We start from the raw sequence: 27,870 nt of genomic DNA on the forward strand, positions 1-27,870 counted from the left end.
AGTATATCATCTCAACCATCCGACTAAAACTACACACATCCATGTGATACTAGTATATCATCTCAACCATCCGACTACAACTACACACATCCATGTGATACTAGTATATCATCTCAACCATCCGACTAAAACTACACATATCCATGTGATACTAGTATATCATCTCAACCATCCGACTACAACTACACATATCCATGTATCTGTCTTACTGCTATCGCCAATTTCTTCATCAATATTTATTCAGTTTCATGATCTCATTCTTTTTTTGTCTGTCTTTAGGTAGATTAGCTTTGAATTGACCAACAACTATTTAATTGTGCATTTCACCTACAAGATAATTGTAAGAGTGGAAATTATGTATATTGCACACGGAAATTTACACAATAGAAATTAAGACTTGGAAATTCTATAATTATAGCCATTTTTGCGTTAATCTTAGCGTTTTGGGAAAAAATATACTTACTCTTATTACACCGTATATGCGTAGACGCGACGTAAAACACTTTTATGATAGAAGCCTACTCATATTATATGAATTTATCCATTTTCCAATAAATTTGACTCCCGGGCAATATATTTATATTGATTTTGAAAGGTTTAGGTCACCAGCCTAATTTAGAGAAAATGATATTTGTATTTTAGTGGGTATTTGCTATTTTGTCAGTTTACAATACTTAAATCATGAGTCGTGTGGCGGAGATATTGTGCCATGTTTCAAATTGTAGGTTGCCGAACTTTTCCTTTTAACATTGTGCTCTATAGAATTGTTATAAAAATACATCAATATTCAACTTCAACGTGTTCAGCTCTTTCCATGCTATTACTAGAACCACATACATTGGAAAATAAACGCACAATTTCGGATAGTTATCGCTGAAACAGGCATTAGCCTAAAACCTCGCGGACGGCCGTGAAAAATGAGGTTATGATTACTAGTATCTTTTTTGAAAGCTCTATCGTGACTACACCCATTTCTTAAAATGCTAGTATTAGTTCACTGCGCACATTGCCCCAGTGTGGTGACGGACATTGTCACTGATAAAACTCTTCTTAGCAGAACGGTGTCTCTTTTATTTGCAAGGAGGTACCCAATAAGTGGCGAAATAGAATTCTACGACGTCTCCGTATTTAGGCCATTCTAGAGTGTCGTTGAACGTGTGCTCTGAATGACTGGATTCCAGGCTGTGGGAGAACCCTGTTCATCACTGTACGCTGCAGCTGTGTGATACACTATTGTATGATTCTCTGCCAGACATGGTCTTCGAAGCAGCCTGAACATGGCATAATCATAAAAAAACACAATCATAATCGCATATGTTCAGTTGCGTGAACAAGTAATATTAACATTTACTGTTTTGTCTACTGTTGTCATAACAATTAAGAGCCCCTAACATAAACTGAAATAATGTATTTTTGTCGTGTGACAAGTAATTTCGATTTGAACTTAAAACCCCTGCCGTCACTGTTTCTCATCGAGCTTGCATTAAACAGTCACATATCACAACTAAGAAATCGATACAACATATATGGCACATTTATGACAAAAAAATCATCAATATTCGTATTTATGTGTAAAATTCAATGGAGTTGGAAATATTTCCAGTACTTTTACAAAGTGTGGAATACAAGATGCACACGATTATTTGTTCAATTACGAATTTTGCAATACGACCCTGACTTGTGTTGCTATGAGTCATCCGACACATTACACGTAACTGACCAGATGTCACGAACATGATTTATTGGATTATGTCATCATGGATGAAAGGTCCAATAAAGTTTTGGTAGTTGATCAGTTGATGCTCCATTTCTAGTCAGAGAACAGTTCATAGAGCTGTCGGTCTGATGTGCCTACGTTGGGTCGCACGTCTTCAGCTACGTTAAGCTTTCCAGTTCTCGCCATGAATAACGGTAAGTCCATTTTGCATTGAACGCCGAATTACTGTATACTTTCAGTATATAATACGAGTAATGGTTTAATTATGTATCGCAAATGCAAGTTATAAATCGCCCCTCTTTGGCTCAGGTATATTAATGCTCCTATTTAAGCTTTTTTTTGGGGGGGGGGGTTATATATCGAAGTTATATTGTCTTATATGGTCTGCATTATAAATAATATTCAGATGAACAAACCGTGATGGGTCGATGAAATGTATAGTGCTCGGGCTACTTGCGCAAATATAAATTGGTATTATAATCTTTAATTTTTAGCTTGTATATCTTTAACCTAAAAGCTGTCATTGATGTATCCCAAACGGGATACATGTCCAATCTAAAATTATATATATATATAATCTTATACACAACCAGGAACGAGAGTGATAACCACCAAAACATAATTGAAGGTAAATAACATGTGAAGCATAAAAAATTCGAGTCGTAGCGTAAAATAGGGGACTAAACCATTGTTGACTTTTGAGAATGTAAATGACTCGATTTGGGGGTGTCACAATAAGCAAATAGCGAAACTATCCGTTTTTACGCAATCTGGGAAGTTCGAATTACTAAACAAAGTATAGGACGACAAAGCTGAAATGTCTAAGAACCAATACATACCAACAATTATATTTCAAAAGTTAATATTCATGATGTATTTTGGTTACTACTCTAAATATTCAAACATATTTTAGTATAACGTAGTAACAACAGAAAGTTGGTGACCTCCCAATGTTTATTATGTGCAAGAGTTTTACCATGTTCTATGATATACATGCATTTGTTCGTATTGTTATTAAGTGTTGTAAAACTCTGATCGTCCATGTAGAGTTAACATTGGTGTCGCATTATTCCAGGATTGTCGTTTTTAGTTAAATCCACGAACCTGTCATGGAATTGCCTAAAATATACATATATTTCATAAAAAAAAAATAATCACTTCAACAATCTATTTTGCACGATGAACCACGATTTTGAAGACACTCGCCATCAATACATTTGGGGATGAAACTCAATTATATTTTGAAAAGCTTCTTTTATATGTAGTAATATCATGCGTTTTTTACCGTGTCTTCTAATTCAATATAAGATTAAGTGGCCATGGCCATTACCCTCTATGTTATAATGGCCAGTTATTTTGATGTCAAATGCCGAATATAAATTAATCGATTTGCGGATTTTCCCTTCATGTGACAGTGTCGTTCGTAAGCGCAGCAGTACTAAGAGTAGTTAAGTTATCCGCAATAATAACAAGCAAACAAATACACGAAAGATGGATACTAGAATTGAAGTCCAAATAGAAACGATGAAAAACATAATAAAACACAACATGCAGTGCTTTTGTACAACGGTTATTTCTTTTACAGTAGGTAAAATTGAATGCGACTATCGAACAAGTAAATATAAGCTAAATAAATTGGATATTCCATGGAAACAATAATGGTGGGCGACACTCCAATTTTTATACGAACGCCTACACATTACTAACATATTTCATTCACACTGACAATATAAATATTAAAGGCGCGTATCAAGACTGCTTCAACAAATTAAATAATGAGCATTAACGTTAACAGTTACACACTAAAAGTGGATTACCATAATCCAAACTTTGCACTTCCAGCCCATACTTTCCAAGTAGAGCCTGGACATACAATCTCTTGTTTGTCGGTGATTTTTGTTGTTGAATAAAATTAAATATAATGCCAGAGTATAAATTGTGAAAGCCAGGTTACCATGGTATTTGTACACTCATGAAATAGTTGTTGTTTTTTTAGTAAAAAACAAACAAACAAGAGACTGTAGAATGGAGGTAAATACATCCATGCTGTGTCAAGATAGTCAAGATAGAGTCGAATACTAGTACTGAAACGATCTGTTATAATTGTAAAGCCAATTTGAATTAACTTTGAGGACAATGATTTGGCAAACAGTTGTAAATTTTGAAGGTTACATTATCACTTCACTTGGCATGAGCATGCGCTCCATGACATGAGAATGAAGTCAAGACGACATTTGTGTACAATTATTCAAGCACATGCATATAAACTGTAGAAGTAAAATAAAACGAAGAGAAAGCGTGAACGCTTATAGCATGGGGTTATAAACGCTAAATACGGGTTAAATCTGATCGTTTTTTAAGACCCAGTCCAGATCTTGAGCACGGGCTAACAAATGGAGCGCGAATGCTTAGCACTAGCCACAGTCCCTAAGCATCCGAATGACCATTGTATTGAACGTCCATTTGCAAGATTTACTATAATAACAATTTATTTCGATATGCAATTTTTAAAATGGCAAACAACGCAAGAACATCTAGGAACATCGTTATCGCAAAAAAATGAACTGACGATGACATCATGTAGTACTTCCAGTTATTCTGCAATCTGCAATTCTGAATTTGCCTTGGTATGGTTTTATAACCGTAGAACATGGAGGTAAAAAATATTACCCCTGTCGTTAAAAGAGGGAGAGCAAGGGGGACAGCTCGTACAGGTTACAGGAAATAAAGATGGCATTTTAAGTTTACAGTAAAAAATAGGCTTTTACACTTTACAGATAAAACAAATTCCTAGTTACGTTTTACATACTCATAATATTTTTGATAATTTGAGTTTAAGAATCAAAATTGGAAATTGCATGGGACATTTAATTTGAATAGTGCTTTATACGCTTCCAAAAAATAACATCTTTGTACAAATTACGGGCGAATAAAATAGCCTATTGCTTGACCATTGATTTATTGTATGTTTTTTTTTCATTCATGCTAAATTTTGTGACAAATAAAATATCTATCTATCTATCTATCTATCTATTACATTTTACACCTTGCCCATGTCTACGGATTTACCATTTCTATTTATTTATATTGATTTGCATATTCTTAACAAGATGGGCGTTCTTTAGTCAAAGCTACTGCTACCCCCCCCCCCCCGGTATAAACATGAACACGGCTATTGCGTAACTACTTTATAACCTACACTTATCATGTATGAACCAACATATGACTCAGGCCAGCTGTTTTACAACATTAATGACTAGTCACAGCTGACATTATGAAAATAAACCCCAAGTTGCAAACTTTATTAGGCCATATATCAAAGGCAATATAAAACAAAACTAAATAATGAAGATGTTAGTGTCTGTACAATCTACAAAGGAAGTTAAAAAAAGACAAAGCATAGTGAAACTGTGGTTCCCATGATTTGTGAACTATACTGTGGGGTGGAATTAATGTCATAATGGCTACAAAGTAATAACTGTTACTGTATTCACTGTGTTTTAATTTCACGAATTTGTCAAGGAAACAATAAGTTTTATATTACATGTTTATGTAGATTTAATTTAGTGGATTTTACTTATCAGCAAAAATAGATAAATTAAAACCCAGTGAATAATTAATGCATTTACATTGATTTTTCAAAAACATTTGGTTTAATTCTCTAGAACGGACATAGCAGTGTTTGTGGGGAATACACTTGACCTTCCGTTTGAGAGAGACATGCACAAAATCTAACATTCGACCACAGTCCCTCAATCATAGAGGGAAATTATATTAATAATACTCAGTTTTGGTAAAAACTATTTGTCAAAGTTTGCTGGAAAAAATACATTTATACTACATAATGAAAACTAGACTCGATTGTTATGTGTTTATCACACTGGTGAATATCAGACTCTCAGAATCAGGATATAAATTGAATAAATGCTGGGAAATGTATACCGTACCTGTATAACAAGCAGCCTGTCGGCTGAGATAGCCCCGCTGTTAGCAATGCACATTTCAATTAAAGAAATGAAAATATCATTAGAAAATGAACAATATGTATAGTAATCAATCAGACTTTTCAACAAGAAGTCGAAAATATCACTTTTTACCAAAATTACAAAAATATTCACCAAAATTAGAGAATTGAAGATATCATCATGAAATGAACAAATCTAAAAGAGGTCCACATGTAGTACCTATATATGTAATATCAAAGCAAAAAATATTCATCAAAATTAGAGAATTGAAATGAACAAATCTAAAAGAGGTCCACCCAAAGTACATATACACCATGTATCAAAGCATTCAGGCTTGTAGTTTTCAAGAAGTCTAAAAAGTAAAAAATTGACATAGCCAACGATGGAAGACGACAGACAATCACTCATATGATAAGCTCCGCTCGACAAAGTCGACAGTGGAGCTAAAAACCTTTTATATCTTGAGTACCCCCCCCCCCCTGGTAGTACATGTTCTATATTAACTCCAAGGTCCCTTTTAGAATAATAGCATTAATCTCATGGTCCCTTATAGAATATGACATGAACTACATGCATAAAAGTTTCGAAATAGTGTAGCAATAGAAAGCAAAAATTAAGCAAGAAAAATATACATGCCATGATTTTGGTTGGGAAAATATAATTGTCTAATTCTGATGCCAAAAATGATTGACAACCCCATAAAGAAAACAATGCTAATATGCTATCTAAGTACCATTACATATCTTTGAGAGTGTAGTACTGTCATAGTTTTGACACTTTGCACAGAAGAGTAAAACAATTATGTTCTCTCAGAGTCCTGCCTTTACCTGGTTTCATTCATACATTGCATATATTACTGTGAAATACTTTATTTTAGTTGGAATTAATTTTCGCTGAAAAAGCATTTTTGCATGGAATTTATTTTCACTGATTTTTGATGAGTTGAATGTGAGACACAGAAAAAAATGTATATTCGCTGGATTTTATTTTCACTGAAGCAGCCCTTCAGCGAAAATAAATTCCAAGTGAAAATAAAGTATTCTACAGTATTATTTGGTAAAAAATGTGCCAAAACATGTTTTTATTCCGTCATTTCAGTATCTATGGTCTAATAATTATTCATCTGCCCATCATATAAAAATACGACTTCTAATAGACTTATAATGTTTCATGTCATATATAATCTGAAAATTAGTGAATTCAAACAGGGATTAGGGCAGCATCTTCCAACTTACTGACAGCGAGTCATACTTTACAATCAAACAGATCTTGGTATTGTTACACATTATAAATTTAGAGAATGCTCTTGGAAGTTTAACACATTATCTGATGCAGTTTTCCTTCATTCATTCAGTATATTTAAGAATGCTTTCAGTGGGCAATATGTTAAATTTGTTAGAAAAATGGAATACAAATATTTTTATGTTTATTAAAAACAATTTTGAACCTTATCTTTTCAAAAGTCCACTGTCTTATCTCGTGTAATTTGAGTTTGTCATAATGGTAACTGTCACTTATTGTTTTAATCTCAGAGAGTATTGGTATATTTGATTGTGATGAAAATACATGGAATTCAAGATTCCAATCACTGAATATAAATGGTAAAGTGGACTGTCAACTATGCCTTGAATTTGAGCCTAAATATAAGACGAAGTTTATCACTCACATGAAGACGAGACACTGGAAACATCATATAGAATTCAAAGGTATTTTCTTTTTCTTTATTCAAACAAATTTTACTCAAACGAGCATTTATAATCTCCCAGAAGAGTTGGAACATGAAGTACATGTGAAGTTTAAACTTGTTTATTCTAGGCAAGTGCAGGATAAGCCTTTGACTTGATATATTGATTGGTCTTTGTTATTAAAATAAAGTATTATTGAATGAGCAAATATAATTTTAGGATTTCTAATAAATTACAGTGAAAAACAAGCAAAATTAAACACTAAGGAGAATAAAGAATTGTATAAAGAAACAATTAAAAAATTGGTAACAAATGAACACATCTGAATATGATTATCAAAGGAATACATTCATTATAAATTAAAATATTCTATCAATTCAATGTTGATCATTCTAGTTTAGCCTTCATTAATTTCCATTATATCCAGTATACAATGCAGATATGTTGGTTTCCATACAGCTTGTTCTAAAAAATATAAAAGAATAAATAGTGTCACAAAATGTTACTAGGTCCATGATACATAGATCACTGTTAACAAAATAGAGAACTGACCACCATGAACCACTAACATCTCAGCAATGGTACCAGGTGTCTGGAATGAGTAAGCACATCTTGGTGACTAGTCATACACATCATGATTGGTCTTGTATTGTAATACATATCAATCTTCACAAGTCATAAGTGTTAACCACCTATTACTCGAATGTTTCAATGCAATCTTGAAAGCAAATACAGATGACACGTATTTTTTTCCCACAGGGTTTCATATGTTGAAGTGCAACAAAAACTGTCATAATGGAATTTGCAAAGTTCATTTTCATTGTGCCTTCTGCAAAAAATCAATCAGAAGGCGAGATGATTTAATTAACCACCTGAAGAAAAAACATGCAAGAAATGTTGGGGATGGTAAGAAGCATGATATTCTGCAGTATTCCCTATTTATATATGATGTACCAATAAATGTTTTAAGACAGTATTTTCATGAATTTGACCATAATTTTAGATTCCAGTGACTGTTACTAATTACCTGACAAAAAATACATAGCAACAATTGACAGATACCGCTAAACTGAATTTCATCTTGTCATAACAGAGTACACTGGTCCAAGTGCCAAGGCAGAGTCCACTGGTCCAAGTGCCAAGGCAGAGTCCACTGGTCCAAGTGCCAAGGCAGAGTCCACTGGTCCAAGTGCCAAGGCAGAGTCCACTGGTCCAAGTGCCAAAGCAGAGCCCTCTGGAACAAGTGCCAAAGCAGAGTCCACTGGTCCAAGTGCCAAGGCAGAGTCCACTGGTCCAAGTGCCAAGGCAGAGTCCACTGGTCCAAGTGCCAAAGCAGAGTCCACTGGAACAAGTGCCAAAGCAGAGTCCACTGGTCCAAGTGCCAAAGCAGAGCCCTCTGGTCCAAGTGCCAAGGCAGAGTTCACTGGTCCAAGAATAAAAAATGGAAGTGACCAGGACACAGGAAAAGAGGATGATGGTCATGATAACCAGAGAATTAGAGTCAAGAAAAACAAAACAAAATTCCAACAGACTGTCAAATGTAAAGTGTGTTCTCGCATAATGCAGAAAAAACACCTTTCTCGGCATTCAAGGGAGATGCATAGCAAGAGACTAACTGTGCGTCAAGAGAGACATCACAAATCAGTTTGTGTTGATAAAAAAAATGGTATTTACATGGTATCAAAGGTAATGCAAGGAACTGGCTATCCACTTCACATTCAGAAGAAAGTTGCTGGATTTCCACAAAATGTTGAATGTGAAAATCCATCCTGCAGAGCGACATTGCAGGCAGCCTCACGTGGTGATTTTCCCTCATATGAATGTGTTCATGTCCAAAGTGTCCTGTATTCAGCCTCATATCAGGCCCCACCACAGATACAGGAAACTACATATAATGAGGCAACAAATGTAAAAATTATATCCACAGAAAGAAAAGAAGCATGTCAAAAAATGCAACAACTTGCTACTGAACAAGAAGTTGACCTAGTTCACCCAATGTTTTCAGATTGTGATGTGAAGAAGAGAAATTTGTATTTCTCCGTGTTTACTGGAGAAAAAAATTGGTACAGCTATTTTCAAAGGGTAGTTGTAACCTTTGACCAGATGGCCAACAAGTTTCGATGCCCTTGTTCAGCTGGGAAAGGATGCTGTCATAAAATGCTTGCAAGACTGTTTGTGTTTCAAGAATACCCAAATAGACTGCAAACTATGACAGAATCAGATGATGACATGCATGTCACAACAACACAAAACAATGAACAAGCAGAAAATAGATGCATGTATCCACCATCAGATGAACTGTTGGATATTATGATTGATTATCAACTAACAGCCAAACTGATACCTGCACAATTACCACAAGATATGATAAATCAAGATGTTTCACAAAAGAAATGTTTAATTCCAACTGAAACCATGTGCCACATATGTGATGAACCACTTACATCACCTATGGTTATATCCAACAAAGCCAAGATTATAACAATGAATGGTATAGTTTCAGGTATGTATAGAGTTATCCAAAAAGGACAGAATTTGATGAATTTGATTCACCACAATATTCATACAGATGTCTAATTGGTGTGAACCAACTTGCCTTTCATCACTTGGCTGTGGAATATTCATTCAGTCAGATGAACAAATGATAAAATCTTTTGTTGCACAAGTCTCTTATGTCTTGTTCAGAAACCACACTTGTTGTAAATATAGTCAACACGTAATTTTACCTGTTTAAAAATTAATTGCAGCTGGAGATCTGATTGCAGAAAAAAGTTATGTCCAGATATCATGTCATCTGAAAGAGGAATATCAAAGTTTCAATTTGAGATTGAGATTCATAAGGCCTGTAAAATCTGTATTAGAAGCAGTGCTTCTATTAAAATGGTACAATACAACAGAATAGCTTCTATTATTAAAGCATCTGCACATATGATAATTGGGGAATTTTGGGTTCTCAAGAATGGATGTGACTTTTATTAGGGATGCAGCTTCTAATGCAGATTTAACAGTATGTAAAATATTTAACTATGTGAATATTCAGATGATCAAGTATTTCACACGAAATTTTAAGAATGTTGGCTTTACTTTTACCATATCACATGTAGGTGTCCAAACATGTTGTAAGAAGTGCCCAAAATGTGGTGTGTTTTATAGATATCAAGAATATGCAGATGGAATCCACAACTTTAATGATAATATACTATTATCACTGCAAATGTGTATTTTTCTAAGAAACAATTTAATGGTAAGTACAAAAATTGCTCACTATGGAAGCATAATGAGATATTATGCATGTTACACAATTAAAACAAAAGGCATGTTTGTACTATGTATATACTACCGGTACATTTGATATTAGTCTCATTCTAAACAAAAATATTAGTCAAATCCATTATCACTGCACAAGCTCATGTAATTCACATTTGCACAATAAAATTATAAGATGTTGCTTGTCTGAGTTTGGAATTAATGTATAGTTCAAAAAGAATGCATGAAACTGTTGGAAAGTGAACAAGTTTGACTTACAATATATAATATTTAGGAATAGCAATAAAACAACACTGTCAAAGTATTGATATAATAAAGGACAGTCCCATTTGTAAAGGAGCATTTTGTAATAACGACACAAATTGTATTACAAGATTTTCAGAAAAATAGACCTGATCAATTTGTAATAAATTAGTCAAATTATTTTAAGCAAATTACTGAGATCAGTATTTCAATTAAAAATTATGTTCAACAAATTATTACAATTTGCATCACAATTTATTAAAACATTGTAGCTGTATATTATATACCGTATTATATATACCATACAATATAAAAAAATGTGTTTTTATACCACCAAGAGGGCAGTTGTGCTACATATATCATCTGTAGTTGCATTATCCAACACTAAACAAAGTTGCTAATTTTTCACAGAATATTGTTTCAATGCATCTTTCAGTCTCACTCAGCTATTGGTCGTGTAACAAAAGCATTTGAAGGCACTTGGAAGGAGAAGTTACCAGAAAGTGATATATTAAATGGATATTGTCATTTTGAGGCACTGAATGACCACTCCTATAACTACAACTGCGTTCAATGTGGATATCATCCACCAATCCTGACACTGGATTTAAATAGAAAAGTGGCTTTCCAATTGAATGGCAAGTTTATAATTGACTATTCATGTCTTGTCACATGGAGAGATGGTGCTTTACAGGAACAAGTGACCTAATGTTTGAGGTTAGCTCAGCTAACTCTGCTAAGTGTCTTCCTCAAAACAAAGGGGATAATGTTCTGTATGACTATGACTATAGTTGTTAGTGTTCTTGCCATATCACGACCATGGCAGTTTATTTGGTTGTTGCTATGGCAATAACAATTGTTATCATCTTGTTACAAATATAATGGGCCTGGAAGTTGAACCAACAATGACAAAAATATTCACTAAAACAGATCTGACAAAGGTCCACCTACGTACCAAGTATCCACGCTAGTAGTTTTCAAGTTGAAAATGCAACTGTTGACGAACGACAGACAATCAAAACCCATATGAACAGCTCTTCTCTGTCATTTTTGTCTACAACCGAGTTAACAAGAGAATATGATAATCCAGTGGGCCAATATAAATCAGTGTCAACATTATGCCAAATTTATTGAAATTTTTTTAATACTTATTAGTAAGTGAACTAGAGGTTCCAGCTAATTCTGATCAGCATGATACTGTAGATGCAGAAGAATTCTGGAAGCAAGTGACAAAAGAGATAATTGCAAGAGCATACAGCACAGGTGTGTAAAGAATAAACTACAAGACAAGTTTCTAATCAATATAATACTAAAGATTTTGCAACCAATTATTATATAATCAAACCTTGATTCATCTCATTCACATCACAATGTTTCATGCTGTCCACTTCATCAACCCTTTTAACACTCTGCTGTAGACAAGCAACCTGGCAGTGAAATAGCTCTGCTGTCCTAAAAGAACATTGTGGTAGTCAAGTCGAACAACGCACATCCATAAGACTTTTTCTTCAACACTACCAGCTCAATTTGATAACCAAGTATCAAAGCAATTAAGCTGGTAGTTTTCAAGAACTTGTTGGAAATAACAAAAATGACAAATATATTCGCCAAAAATAGAGAATTGAAAATATTTGTCAGTTGAGATTCACAAAATCTGAAAATGTTAACAATTCTAATAGACAGTTTTAATGGTTTACAGTATTTTGCCCTCAATCTTCAATCTGTCAGTTAGGTCGATGATATGTGTGTTATGTCCTCCTGATCACTAACACAGTTTGGCATAGATGTATTCATTCCTAACTTGACCACACATCAGGTATAATTAAATATCTTAATTATTTCATTTTACAACAGGCAGGCAGAACCAGTACAGTGTTAAACCATCGTATACTTACTGGGCACCATGGATTGGTAAGAATACAAGAAAAAACAACATAGTTTTTAACACAGAACACAGAAAGTGTCACCGTGAAACAGATAATGGGCAAGAAGTACTAGACGGTGAAGTAATTGAGGAAGAGAGATTAACTGAACTATTACACCATTCTGAGGTAGAGAAAACAAATCAAAGTATTAAAAACCAATTAAACAACTTAGTCAAGCCCAGACAATTTTGTTATATTATTCGGTAAACCCATTTATTTGGCCACACAATGAAGAACATTAGCAATTTAAGAAATCATAATATGCAAATAATATTAATTTCGTGTAGTACCCCATAACTTGCATTCACATTATTTGAGAAATTATGCATGTATTTGTTGTCTTCAATAAATCAGTGCCATTATCTGCTTCATTAAAGAAAGAAACTCTTCGTTCACTCTGCAAAACACTCAAGGTGTCAGACAAAGGCAGTAAATCTGACTGTGTTCTCAGAATACAGCATTTATTAAAAACACGACACAAATATGACAAGATCTTCGCTCAAATATGGGGTGCATCAGGTAAGCAAAACAAAACACTACTTAACAGAATTACCTAAGAATAATATGTAACCAATAACATACAAATAATGTGGTGTTTGGTAACCCAGGTATTCTTCACCTCAGAATATGCTCCAATGTAAATGTATTTCTTGACCTATAAACTTGCTTAAGTTGAATACTGAACTCATCTGTACACAAACAATCAAGAATTTGTTTTTCTCCTTGCTTAGGAGGTGTTCTTGCAGCAACCTGTCCACACGGGATAGTATATGCAATAAAATGCCCACTAAGAATGGAAGGCCCAAGAGACTATGTGGACATTCTACTGTCTTTCAAGCATCAGCCAACTGTTTGCATTGTTGATATGGCTCATCTCATTGCTGCACATGGCAATAACCGGGAACCACAGATGTTTCATCCACATCAAGGTAGAGTCGCTGAAGCAACAGAGGAAAACATTAAATTGGGACTCGATAAAAAAATGGTAGTTCATTTTCCATGGGTGAAGGATGTTTTTTGTAGTGGTTTTGACTGTCAAACATTGATGGATAATACACTTCATCCAATAACTGGAGTAGGTACACGGTATGCAATGTTTGACAGATTCCACGAGGCCAATACAAAAAATGAAAAAGAAGTGCTGCGAAGAATTGGTAATGTGCCTGAATTGAAGGGGGTAGTTAATTCGCAGACTGCTGAACAACTTTTCAGAGACATTGGTCGCAATAGCTACTTTATGAACAGCATGAGCAGTACCACTCATGTATTTTTACAGCGCCTAATTAATGAAATTAGGAATTCAACAAGGAATTCATCAGTGATAGCGGGCATGAAAAAACAATGCAGAGAGACAGAGATCACCACAGACGATCTTGGAAGGGTCAAGTTGGGATTACCTTTTACACAATCTCAATCAGAGTTCAGTGGTAAGTGAACATCAATGTCACGAGTGCCAGCTAGAACCACTTAACTGTTGCACAGTGGGAATGTATCAACTATCATTATCAATAACAGTCATTATTTGCACTCAAATAGTGTACAAGGAAGTGTACCATAATTGTTTATAAATGACACATGAAATTAAAACCAGCAAGAGTCTACAAATTGCAAAATAAATTAATTCAGTAGCAAATCATATGGATGTGAATGAAATTGGTTAAAGCATGCCATAAATAATAAAATAATTTATCCCATCCACCATCACAGAAAGATACAATATTAAATTCATCTGCCAATCCAATCCAAACTAAATGGGTTGATTCTTAGTCACAAAATTGAGCAACTATACATACAATTTTGAATTCAGAGTTGATCAAACTATTTACCAATTTTTTTTATGACTAACAGCGTTTTCAGGTAACTCTCAAAATGAACAAACATGTAGAACAGATGCCCGTGAAGATCAGGTATGTAGAATTTTTGATGATTTAATTAAAAATTTAGTTAAAGTGTTAAAATTATACCAAGAAACATTGGACGATTCAGAAACGTCTTGTTTGTATTAAAAAAACCACACAGAAGAAAAAACAGTAGGTAGGTTTATTATTTACACTTTGTCATTTACTGTTAAAGGAATGACATGGTTGTGTACATACAATGATGGTTTATAGTTATACATATACAAAAACTATTTATGCTCTGCATATGAATAGAATGTGATGGTATACAATCTACATGAAGACAAAATTGGGTCTACTGAAATATAGGAATGGCGCAATAATGATTCACAAGACCAAAAGTGGTACAACTTTCTTAGTAGTTTAACAAACCAAGCTTATATAATATTATTCTCTCAACAATTATGAGTTACAACCACCTAATAGTTAATCAAACGGGTAATTTCTTGCTTAGCAATTGAGCAAAATAGTTACAATCATTCAAGAATAAATTTTAAATTGCAGGTACACAAACTGTGGGAAATTGAGTTATGGCTAAACAATGATATAGTGGCTGGGACACAAACATATAAAATAAGTCGATGGATGTTTAAAACTATTGATGGTGGGCCATTTTCATCAGAAGAGAAGAAACTTGCTGATATAACTGCTAAAGATGTACTCAAAGAGGATCAGTGGGCAACAGGTCATTTTTGCACACAGGTAAGTACAAATGGGGAGTACATGTATTCAAATTCCTTGCCTGTTTCTGATAATATGTAAATATATAATGGATAAACACAAACTACAAATATCAAGCCAGAAACACCAGGGCAGTGGTTATCTGACTTGAGCATCTTGACCACAATCCAATCAATGCTAAATCAAACAGATAATGATTATTACAGCAAAGTTTGTGTCCAGGTGGTTGCTGCATGCGTTTGTATTGAAACTATTTTAGTGTAGATGAACAATAATAATCATAAACGACAAATAGACTTGTATGAACATATATCATCATGAGTTGCCAGACTGTTGACAGTCTGTCAGGCCTAAATTTGTGTCAACTAAAATGATTTCAAGTAAAGTGTTTGCAAAATTCTATTTATTATGCATGCATCTGGATGACATAGTAATATTTGCATATGGGCAGAGCTCATCTGCATGGAAAGGTGAATTTATGGGATTTGAATTGTCATGCATGTGTTCACTGTCTGACAATCCATCTCCAGAAATTGGTCAGGTTCCATTTTTTTACTTCAAGGGGCAGTCCAAGTCATTCCAGTTGGGATGTACAACAAAGATGTGGTCAAAAGAAAGTTGTGATAAAATACTGCGTTTTCTTCTGTAACTTGCGATTTAGTTAGTAATTTAATGATTATATTCTATCTGTCAATCACCTCAATGTACTACAGGAGAACTTCCCTACAGTGTTGAATGACTGTGTAGAGGTCTATAACAGTCCCTCAGGCCATCGTTTGAAAATGCATTCAGCATTGCACAAACGCATGGCACTATGTGATTAAAATCATTTTAGTTGAGCAAAAACCATTAGGATAAAGGAACTGTCAACAAACTACTGCATAGCTTAGTGAGCAGAGTGACCACTTGACAATTGGATTGATATGAATGAAGTCACAAGGTTTGAAAACCAGTCAGGCCATGAGTAAACTTAAAAGAGAACAGGAAGATTCACTTCTTCACTTTGATCATGGTAAAATAATCCTGGTCTGCCTCAACAACTTTTCAACAAGGTAAAGCATATTGTCTGAATCCCCGAACTCGGGATTTTGAGAAGATTATTAGATAATCAAGAGTTTCATCTATTCTGGGAAATAAACACTGCTCAATAAAATACTATGATGTCATAATTGTGGTTTAAGATATGTTGAACTTGATATATTTCTTTTTATAATAGATAATAATGGCTTATATAGACATTTTGATAACAGAAGCACATCAGGCAAGTCATGATAATTTACACATGTGATATTGATATACATGCACCTGTTTTGAATCTAAAAAGGACAACATTAAATAATTCCTTTTCTCACATATTTAACATGTTGTCACTGGCATACTATTGTAAATATAACCTATTGTAGAAATAATGATTCCCACTTATTCATATTTTCAGCACATGGTATGTTTTGATCCATCATTGTATCAACTGTTATCAAATGATGACATAGGTTGTATAGAACGAAACCTGAATAAAAAGGTTTGTTAATTTAGTTTATACAAAAAAGCATTTAATGTAGAAAATTACACATGATTAAGTAGGATTATATAGGTCATGTAATTGACCTATATAACAAGTAACCATGACAAAGGGTAATTTCTGAATTAAGGCAACTGTAATTTGTCATCGGTATTAAGCAACCCACTTATAACCTAGCAATTGATAGCATGTATTTAATGTTGCCAAAGGTATGTGTACATACATGAAAAGTCTTTCATTTTATTTTGAGCACTTCAGACATCATACAGAAAACTATTTAGTAAAATGAAATAAATCAAATTTTACTAACACAATGTATACCAGTACAACAGTACCTGTATCACAAGTTAAACAACCGAATTTTAACATTTTGCATTTTGAATCAAAACATTGGCTGATGTATGGGAAAGTTTGAAGAATGACAAGTTGAGAAGTGTTGAGAGGTGATTTACAGTAAACTGGCATCGGCAGTTTTAAATTTATTTATTCAGTTGTATTAATATTTTGTACATGCTTGTTATTTATTTTCATGTGAGTGCATAAATGTGATAATTACAATTTTAATTTCCTCTCTGTGAGCACTGTTCTGAGAATACTAATACAAGTGTTTAAACTTTTTCTTGGCAGGTTGATTTCAATAAGGTGAAATTTCTTTTTCTACCTATTAATGACAACAATCACTGGACTCTACTTGTAAGTAAATAAACACTGTAAAAATTGAAATGTTTAAATAGCAAGTGTTCTCACTTCTAAATTTCAGCAATACTCAGTATACAAACCCTAATGGTTACATTAAAATCGTGATGGTTATCAAGGTAAATGTGGAATGGTTGTATAACGCCACTTGAAGGCCTCTATTGCATGCTTTCACAAGGAAACAAACTTGATGAAGCACATGTATTAACAATGCCCAAAATTGACATGACACAGCTGTTGTAAAATAGCAAACAAATCTAAATTGAGTCACCCATATTGAATCAGACCATTAAACAAATGACATTAATGTTATATAACCTGCTTATAAAGTTTGATTGCGATCAGCAATGGCACAACATTCATAAAATCAAAAAAGTCCATCTGAAAAACACGAACAAGATCAGAAAAATTAAATTATGTACATCAAATCTTGGCCAGCTAAGGTTAATTTTTTAGGGTGTCACGTCGTCATTATAAATTGGCAGAACTCTCACTATAAACATGTATTTAGGTTGACAAAATCAAACACAGAGGTGCCATATACTGATGTGTCTCCACGGTGAATTGAAGAAGGAAATCATACGTGAAGTTATCAGTTAAACTATGATGTGATTTAAGATATCTATTGATTTAAATTTGGAATTGATACTAGTTATTTTTAATGGAATGCTGATTTTGGATCCAGCTCCTTGGTTCGAAACAAAATCATTCACATACTATTACATATTAATATCTAGAATAACATTTTATATAACATGAATTTCGCTTGAATGAGTAATTTAACACGTTTGAATTTACAGATTATGGACTTCATAACACGAGAAATCAAATACTTTGATCCATTACACCATGTAGATAAAGGGAATAAACAACAAGTAGAACATGGAAAATTAATGCAGTAAGTAATTTATATGGTGTTCAGTTTTTCAAAATGTCCTTAATTTTATTTAATTATTTACTGTTTTTAAACTCAAAACATGCCAAATAATCAAGACACTCATTTTCAAGTCTGACAAAATGTCCTAAACTGATTTTGAGACAACTGAAACCCTGCATAATGTTAATATATATTAATAACTTTCATGTGATTTTATTGTGTCGCTTTAGTAAATATTTTGAGATTCGTTCAAAGAAGCTGAATGAAGCTGTACCTGATTTTAATTGGAATGCCTATGAAGAATGGCATCCAGTACAAAATGATGGATCCAGCTGTGGTGCATACATTTGTTTGGTAAGTAACAGACATCAATACATTTATATATACTACAGAGAAAAAATATTAATAACAATATATTGGACATGATGTCTGATTTCATTTTTGAAAGTGTTTCACAATTCCTTGACCATATATATTACTTTAGCCTTGTACTCAAAATTGTGCATGCAATTCTAATTTTCAGTTTGCAAAGTGTATTACTACTGGACAAGCCATGGATTCAATGACATTTGACAGCAGCAACATCATGAGAATGAAGATTGCACTTCAACTTTTAGAGTTTTATGAAAATATGAAACAAAAGGTTAGTAGACAGACACAAAAGTAGTTGCCCATTTACTGAACACTGTTGAATATTGTCACAAGTTTGTGAAATAATGTGGCAGGTATATTTTCGCTATAAGTTGTTTATCAAATACACAGTGTAACTAAATTGGAATTATTTTAATTTTTCAAAATTGTTATTATAAACATTGTTCGTAAACGTATGCAATTCGGTAATAACTAACGACAGAGAGATCTACTAAACAAAATATAATCTGAAATACATATTGATTGAACTTTTTTTCAGGAGATACTGATTGACAATGATACAAGCAGTGATGAGGATCTTCCACAAGTATTTCCAGAATCAAACAGGTATAAATTTTATACATATTAAAAACATGCTATTTAAATATCAAGTTTTGTTATTGAGGGATTTTTGTGGAACCAGCTGAAAATTGGCAAATTTTATGAAATACGCACAGATTTTAACGAAAAACTGTGCATTATTCCAGGGCTTCCAAGTAACAGTACATTGTTCCATTGAAATTAGAGAATTTGCATTGAATTAAACCTAAAACTAAATAGGTCTGTGCATTATCCCAGGGCTTCCAAGTAACAGTACATTGTTCTATTGAAATTAGAGAATTTGCATTGAATTAAACCTAAAACTAAATAGGTCTGTGCATTATCACAGAGCGACTGTATGCCAAATTTCACTGAAATGTGGCATGGTTCTTCAGATATTCATGCAAAAGGCGCACATACATATTTACATTAGTACACAAATACACTGACTGCAAAGACTTCCAATGACTGCTTAAAATAATGTAATATTGTCAGCAGCATATTTTCCTTTCGAAAAAAACTAACTTTAATGATGTTTTAAAAAAAATTCATTTGTTGTTATGCATTTGCCAACACAATTTGGGATGAGAGCATGGTTTTACAGTGTATCTTTAATTTTACGTAGACAAGAAGTTACAAAGAAAAGAAAAATAAATCACACATTGGTAAGTGGAGTTAACATTTGTGGATCATTGTGCTGTTATTACTAATTCTTACTAAACAGGGATAACAAAATATCTGCCTGATAACCAGTACAAGTTCGGTCAGAATACTATAATCCTTGAAAGTATACGTGTATAAATTCTTGAGACTGTATTTGTTGATGATATCTTAAATAATTTTGTAATTTTTGGTCACAAATATTATTTTAAAGTTTTTGGAAACCACTGATTGCTTTGATATTTGGGTGGACTGCTATGAGATTTGTTTATTTTATGTCAATAGTCACTACTAGTATTAGCTAGAATATGGTCAAAAATTTATCACAATCACTAAAGTGATAGACTTCCCCCAGCAACCAGAAAATAAGAGGGCTGCATCTATTTTGTTCTCAAGTTTTCCAAAGGAGAGGGATTGCAGGAAGACTATTTTACAAGTCAAATGTTCAAGTAGCCCTGAATCCAGCATTTTGAAAGGAGGCTGCACCCTTTCATGTTCAAAATAGTATACCGGTATCACATAGTTTTGAAACTAACATATTTATTTTATTTTAAATTACAGGACTCAATACTTGAAGAACACCGAATGTGTAAGAGGTCTGCGTCAACTACAAAATGTATCACACATTGTAGGAAGAAAAAGGAAACCACTGGTAAGTTAAAAACAATACAAATACAGATTGCACAAACATGGCAAAATGTTTGCAGATTACAAGGTGTACTCACTCAAGCAAAGTATTTTGCCCCACACCACATTATGTCTATTCAGTGGTTTCAGCATAAAACAAAATTCACTTAGTATCACTACAGAGATCAACTAATTTTGTATTTTTACATGGCTTCAAAATAACATTGGCAAGGATTAAAACCATGCTTTTTTATTTTTGTTTTTGGTGTTCCAATACTAGAAATTTGAAAGGCTTTCAAAAATGTTGCAGACAACATGACTTTAAAGATATGGTTCAGGTATAATTGCCAGTGTCTGCAGATTTAACAACGTTTAACAATTTACATGTACCTGTTGGTACATTTGTTCAACAGAATCTGTTTTGTATAACTAATCATATTTTCTACCCATTGTAATATAGAAAAACACTATGAAAAGGTGAACAAGACATTGAATGTGAAAATGGAAGAAACAGAAGAAAGGTAAATTTTATGTAAACTCAATGAAATATACAACAAGTTGTACAAATCAATATGAACAGTATAAAAGACAGTTAATTAGTATGCTTATTATTATTAGTACAGTATGAAATTTGTAAGCACATAAATTATGCAATTAATATGCATGGATTTTAACCAACAACTAATCAGATCTGTGAATTGTACCAGAGCATTTATGTATTAAGTTGCATTGTACCATTATTTACTCTACATAAGGGAGACGAAGTCAAAATTTTTATTTTTCTTATAATGATATATAAAATACACTTCTGTTTTTAGTTACCCAATGTGCTTAAAAGAAAATCTGATTGAAGAATGGGACATGAATCAGGTAAGTACACAAATCCATCATAACATACAACTGTGTTTGCACCATTAGAATTATATTATACTAGTATTATGTAGAACACATCTGAAGAATCGGGGTTCAACCGCAAGGGTTTATTTTTGCTGGCTCGAGCCGGCTCAAGTCATAGGGTTCATAGAGACTAATTATGTTGTCTTGACGTCACATGCAACCGTATATTGTGGTTGGTCCCAGAATGATTACTTGCTTTGACAAAAAAGTCTAGTTCACAAAGACTGTACCATGCTTCAAAACACTATGTGATGACATTCTGAGACCTTCCTGCTTCCAGCATACCAATTGTGTGATCAATGATTGCAAACTCATACAGAGATCAACTAGTTGAGAAAAAATGGCCAAATAATGGCTATTTTAAAGTTAAAATGCAAAAAATTCAATGTTTTTGCCAATGAAGAACTGGATTTCCATAATGCATTGTCAAATTTCATTCAAACCAGGTGAATGTAGTGAACATTTTGGTGCATTGATTAACCTCCTTTTTGTAACTCTTATTTTGTCTAAGACATCCTAGCCCTAAAGATAGTACAGTTTAACAAGTTGGCATGAAATTAATTAATTTTGCCTTCTCCCTAATTAATGTTTACCACATTCTTTTCCAGATTGGATTTCACAAGATTGACACAATCAATGAGTGCATTAATGTTATGAAGGAAGTAGTCCTAGACAATCCAAATATACATGATAACCCATCATCAAGGTAAGAATGTTCTGTGTTGTTATATCACATAACAATTTAATATGAATACATTACAATGTACACTCAGTGGTCAGATGGCGCTTCAGTATGTTTTTGGACTCAATAAAATTTGACATATTAACATATTAATTTGTACATGACTTTGATATTAGCTAACATTGTGTATAAGGATTGGATAATTGATGCCCTTCCCTATGTTGAATACAATGCAAGGATCTGGTTAGAGAATTTGATAGTAGAAGCATCATTAAATTATACTAAGGATTTATGAGAGAAGGGTATGCAATATTTTTATGTAGATATCATTCATTTATTATGTCATGTGAATCACAAGATGATCGCCAGGCTTTTAAATTCTAATTGCAACAAAGGTAATCTGTGACAGGAAAATCTAGTTTCTATTCTAGTGTATATGTAAACAAGTAGCCTTTCGGCCGAGATAGCTCCGCTGTTAGCAATGCACATTTCAATTAAAGAACAGTAGATATCATTAGAAAATGAACATTGTACATAGTATTAATGCAATGGGACTTGCTGTTTTCAACAAGAATTCAAAAATATCATTTTTCACCATAAATGATTGTGGTTTTTAACAAGAAGAAAATATCACTTTTTACCAAAAATGACAAAAATATTCACCAAAATTAGAGAATTAAAGATATAATTACAAAATGAACAAATCTGAGAGAGGTCCACATGTAGTATACCTATATATGTAATATCAAAGCAATTGGACTTGCGGTTTTTAACAAGAAGTTGAAAATATCACTTTTTACCAAAAATGACAAAAATATTCACCAAAATTAGAAAATTAAAGATATCATCATGAAATGAACAAATTTGAGAGTGGTCCACGTGTAGTATCTATATATGTAATATCAAAGAAATTGAACTTGTCGTTTTTAACAAGGAGTAGAAAATATCACTTTTTACCAAAAATGACAAAAATAATCACCAAAATTAGAGAATTAAAGATATCATTACAAAATGAACAAATCTGAGAGTGGTCCACATGTAGTATCTATATATGTAATATCAAAGCAATTGGACTTGCGGTTTTTAACAAGAAGTTGAAAATAACACTTTTTACCAAAAATGACAAAAATATTCACCAAAATTAGAGAATTAATGATATCATTACAAAATGAACAAATCTGAGAGAGGTCTACCCAAAGTACATATACACAAAGTATCAAAGCATTCAGGCTTTTCAAGAAGAAGTTGAAAAAGTAAAACATTGACATGGACGACGGACGCCAGACGACGACGGACAATCACTTATATGATAAACTCTGCTCGACAAAGTCAACAGCGGAGCTAAAAAAGGTTGATAGATATGAAGATATGAGAATTTAAGACTAGATAACAATTAATCACCTTGAGCATTGACTATAAAAACTCAAAAATATATTGCTACAAATACTAGTATTAGTATTTCTGCTGATTCTCATGTAAAAACACCTGTCATGCACTGACAATGTGACCTTAATTTGACACAGTATGAGCCTCATCATGGATAAACATCATTCAAAGAGATGCAGATCATTGCATTAATTAAAATAACAATTACACTTACAGGACTACACCACTCCAGGCTCTATGGCACCACCAATTCCCATGTAAATATTTTACTCAACCAAACATAAAAGATTGCAAAAAGGACAAGAATGTAGAGAGCCAGTATGAAACTGTACTTCGAAGAATACCAGATGAGGTAAGTAGTTAAAGCTAGTTGTAATTTGTGAGTTAATGTTTTATCACACACTGTAGTGTATTGTTTGTCAATCACTATCTACTACAATTTACATGCATATACTAACGATTCTGTTAAATTACAGATACAGAACTTCGTTCTGAAAAAGGTCATGGATTCATTTACATCACGCAAAAAACCACAACAAGTTTGCCAAGCATGGTAGGTTTAAGCAGCAAATGAAAAATGCACACTGTAAATTTTCATATGTAAAGATCTGGTGCTACATGTAGATGTATAATAATAATGAATAAAAAAGTCCCTGTTGGTTCAATAGTGAATAAATTTGAAATGAGCCAGTCCTTTTGAACAAATGACATGGTGTATAATGTATTTGATTTGATGCTTTGAGACATGGCTGTACAACAGCATATGTATGACATGTTGTATGATATCTATAAAGTTTAAAAATGAATGATCAAGGCATGTCAGAAGTAAATTAAAACAAAATTGTCACCAGTCAGCCATTTTAAAACCGGTCTAAAAACACAAAACCATGTACAAAGTTCTATAATTTCCAATGTATGTAAAAAGTATACTCAAAATCCATTCATGTACGACGAAGATCTACCCTGTATTAGAAGCCGCATTTTTTTTGAACAATTGAGAACGAAAAAATCACAATTTCTAATTTGTGTAGATGTTCTAATAGAAACCGCATCCCCTCTGTTGCATTGTACCATTTTAATAGAAATACAAATACAAATTTTATAGTAGTTTTGAAATTGCAGAACAGCAAGATTTTTAAGAATTGTTAACATTTAAATGACTTTCATTCAGCCATCTAGAATCAAAGTGTATGATGTTTATGTGAAGGTGTGTTCAGCCAAGACATGTCCAAATACAGCTTCAGTTAAATGGACAGATATATGTACACATGTACACATAGAGGTCAATCAATAAATCCCAAATGAGGACTAATAAACAATTCATGTGTTCAAAATAACTCATGTGGTAAGCAAGAACAATCAGTAATTAAGTGTTGATATTTACTCTTACTTTGACTTCAGGGAAACTGAATACCAGATACCAAATACAATTGAGATTATTAGCAAGTCATTAATGGAGTAAGTAAGCAAAAATTTTATATATATGACATGGTATGTGAATTATAAAACAACTACAATAAAGTACACATCCATAACCTGCAGGAGTCCTTCTTTGGTCTTATATGCATTATGATCAATTAAATTTCCCAAATTTCCGGAGCCAGTGAGCATTAATTTCATTGAGCATTTTAAGTAATGATAATTTTCCAAAAACTGTCATTTGCCATTTAAATTTGCAGTGACTTCCAAGAAAATTTATTGCCACTAATAACCTCAAAATTACAATAGTTGTATAGCAGACAAAGTTGCACAGTGTATCCTGTGAGTAATATAGAGGAATATGGTGAATAATTAGATCATCACCATCTCAACATTTTATTATAAACTACGGTAAAATTTACGTTAAATGTAATTCATTTATTTTACAATTCTTCACATAGGAAGCAACATGTTAGAAAAGAATATTATTTCCAAGTTATTCAGAAAACTTGTTTTGTATTATTGGGCATGAAATTGAGAAGCAAGATGAAGATGACAACAGTGGATGGTACTGAACAGGAAGAGTTTATTGATGTTGAAAACTAATGCCTTATTTGTTCAATTACTATTCTACATAAACATCAAGATTTGTTCATTACCTGAATTGTCACAACTGCTCTCTCCGTTTATGATTCAGGCTAAGATGATAGAATAGTAGGATACTATTCCAATTTCAGATCCTGTGCAATTAAACTTAGTTTCCCAGATTCACATGCATATTCACAACTTGATTGCCTTTTTAAGTCTATTTTTATGAATTGCACATGTGATTTTTGTTTGTCTCTTTTGATAGCAAATCCTTAACACATAACTCTATAGGATTAATAAACATGACTTTTGTTTTTAAAAAAAAAGGACTTTTGTTTTAAATGTTTTTTACCAAATGTTGTCATGTTCTAATTTAATACCTCACTTTTAAGAAACAACTGTTAGTTAAAAACAGACACAGTTTTATCGACTTAGAGTACCAGGGTATAAAGTCCTATTTTATGTTCAAAAGAAACAAGTTGGCTTCTGCATGTGTTAACAAGGATTTGTTTCCAGTCAACATAATAGTGTTGAACTGCAGTGATCAACATGTATATCACGTCACCATTGAAACCACTCTTACACCCTATCACCACACATTATCTAACAAGACCAAAAACAATAAAATTTGAATCTGATGTGAGCCTGCAACATTGCAGCTATGAATTGTGGTGCTTGACCATTAAGTTTTGAAAACAGTACCATCCACACAACTGTAATCATGTACCTAACTTGCAGGTAGTGAAGTTAGGTCAAAATATCTAGCATCATTCTTTCTTTAGCTTCTAGAAAACATAACCAATTGCTATACAATCTTCAACTTTAATCAGTTCAAATTATTTTATTACTTTCTCAGAGCAACCGCCAGAGGGCGCTCTATAATTAAAAAAAAAAAGTAGAATATTTACTTGGTCTAATTTCAGCAGATTTTCATCAGGTTATAAATTCACTGGTTTGAGAAAGGGAATCATAGACTTCATAAAAGTTCATCCAGTCTATAAGCCACCCAAAACAGCTAAAAATTAAATCCAATTCATGTACATGTTCATTTGATGAAAGTTGAATATTAGCCACAATTTTATTTATTATAATAAACAACACCTACATACATAATTTATCACATTACAAATACTGTAAATTGATCATCATTTGGAACGTGAGGGTTAACAAAAGCAAGCTGTGGTAAAATATGCCAAATAGGACCGATACTTTGGCTATAGTATCATTGAGGCAATAAGAAGCATACATGCAAAAACAGGAACATGTTAAGTTCACAAATATTAAATGTATGCAGCTCCTTATACAAAGAGCCACTTCTATAACAAGATGATACTGTTTAAAAAAAATTATAGAAGTAGGAAGTTTTGTTTTAAAAGTGCCTGTGAAATGCCGACACAATTATGTTCTCTGGTTTTGGTTGCCCTAAAATAGACATTTAAAAAAAAAAAAGAATCATCTTTAAGTAAATTTGAACAAAGTTTCTGAGTTGTAGCAGTCAACTGTTTTCGTCTTTCGCTGAAGTGAAAGTGCACTACCAAACATCAGACAAAAGGGGAAGCCATGCAAGTGCCATTCACTGAATACTATAAAAACATATAGTTATACATGTGTGTAAAATTATTATGGGAATCGTGATTTTATTGTCCAGGAATTCATAGAATATTTAAAGATCAATCCAATATCATTTCTGTATCATCATTTCTGTTGCAAAATTTTACCGAACAACTAAGTCTTCTGGCGACATTATACTGCACACCTGTGCACAATAAGTATCCCAAAAAGTGAGTGACCACTAACATACAATTGTTGGCAGGTGAAGTTGAAAACTGATTGTAAAAAAAAGTCAAGTAACATCTCAAATGAATGTTTCTACCATGAATGTGTCTTTCATTATTACACAATATCAAGCTGCCCAAACAAATGTCGCAGGAAAATCCAAATTATGAACAAGGTTTGCCCTCAGCAAAAGGGTAGTTGTGTTTCGTTGGATAAAAATAAAAATCTAATTTTACAAAAGAGGCTTGCAATGATATGCAATACATGACATATTCACGTATCAGGTCATTGAATTGAATGTATAGGGGCTTGACCATCTATTCGTCTCAATACATGGACGTCTATGGGACAGACCGACTATGTCCTGGTATAGGATTTTACCCTTGCTCAAATAATCAAAATTATAAAATT

At 33.0% G+C, this 27,870-nt stretch overlaps 2 protein-coding genes across 2 annotated transcripts; both read left to right on the top strand.

Moving 5' to 3' along the window:
* Positions 1-1,838: 1,838 nt before the first annotated feature.
* Positions 1,839-13,569, top strand: LOC146728621 (uncharacterized). The gene is made up of 9 exons (XM_085496116.1): positions 1,839-1,911; positions 7,215-7,388; positions 8,127-8,273; positions 8,488-9,870; positions 10,472-10,611; positions 11,314-11,515; positions 12,033-12,140; positions 12,732-12,928; positions 13,534-13,569. Exons 1-9 carry the CDS (start codon positions 1,902-1,904, stop codon positions 13,567-13,569), a joined length of 2,397 nt encoding a protein of 798 aa, XP_085352242.1. The 5' UTR covers positions 1,839-1,901.
* On the top strand, positions 11,632-26,009 carry LOC144346119 (uncharacterized). Its single transcript, XM_085496117.1, has 22 exons — positions 11,632-12,140; positions 12,732-12,928; positions 13,180-13,321; positions 13,534-14,229; positions 14,651-14,709; positions 15,205-15,402; positions 16,598-16,642; positions 16,817-16,900; positions 17,528-17,593; positions 18,397-18,494; positions 18,704-18,827; positions 18,997-19,116; positions 19,384-19,451; positions 20,050-20,089; positions 20,646-20,736; positions 21,172-21,232; positions 21,530-21,581; positions 22,217-22,314; positions 23,893-24,028; positions 24,153-24,229; positions 25,078-25,134; positions 25,557-26,009. The coding sequence occupies exons 4-22, from the start codon at positions 13,596-13,598 to the stop codon at positions 25,699-25,701; spliced, it is 2,253 nt and encodes a 750-aa protein (XP_085352243.1). The 5' UTR covers positions 11,632-12,140; positions 12,732-12,928; positions 13,180-13,321; positions 13,534-13,595; the 3' UTR covers positions 25,702-26,009.
* Positions 26,010-27,870: the final 1,861 nt, after the last annotated feature.

This window comes from Saccoglossus kowalevskii, chromosome 22 (genome assembly GCF_978046115.1).
Source record: "Saccoglossus kowalevskii chromosome 22, keSacKowa6.1, whole genome shotgun sequence".
NCBI classification, from domain to species: Eukaryota; Metazoa; Hemichordata; class Enteropneusta; family Harrimaniidae; genus Saccoglossus; species Saccoglossus kowalevskii.

Bases quoted from the DNA above. Each gene is read 5' to 3' on its own strand.
- LOC146728621 (XM_085496116.1), top strand. The intron at 8,274-8,487 runs GTAAGAAGCATG...GTGCCAAGGCAG, and splicing joins TGCAAGAAATGTTGGGGATG to AGTCCACTGGTCCAAGTGCC. The intron at 10,612-11,313 runs GTAAGTACAAAA...TGCATCTTTCAG, and splicing joins TTCTAAGAAACAATTTAATG to TCTCACTCAGCTATTGGTCG.
- LOC144346119 (XM_085496117.1), top strand. From the start codon at position 13,596: ATGGAAGGCCCAAGAGACTATGTGGACATTCTACTGTCTTTCAAGCAT. The intron at 16,643-16,816 runs GCAAGTCATGAT...TCATATTTTCAG, and splicing joins TGATAACAGAAGCACATCAG to CACATGGTATGTTTTGATCC. The intron at 21,233-21,529 runs GTAAATTTTATG...TTCTGTTTTTAG, and splicing joins ATGGAAGAAACAGAAGAAAG to TTACCCAATGTGCTTAAAAG.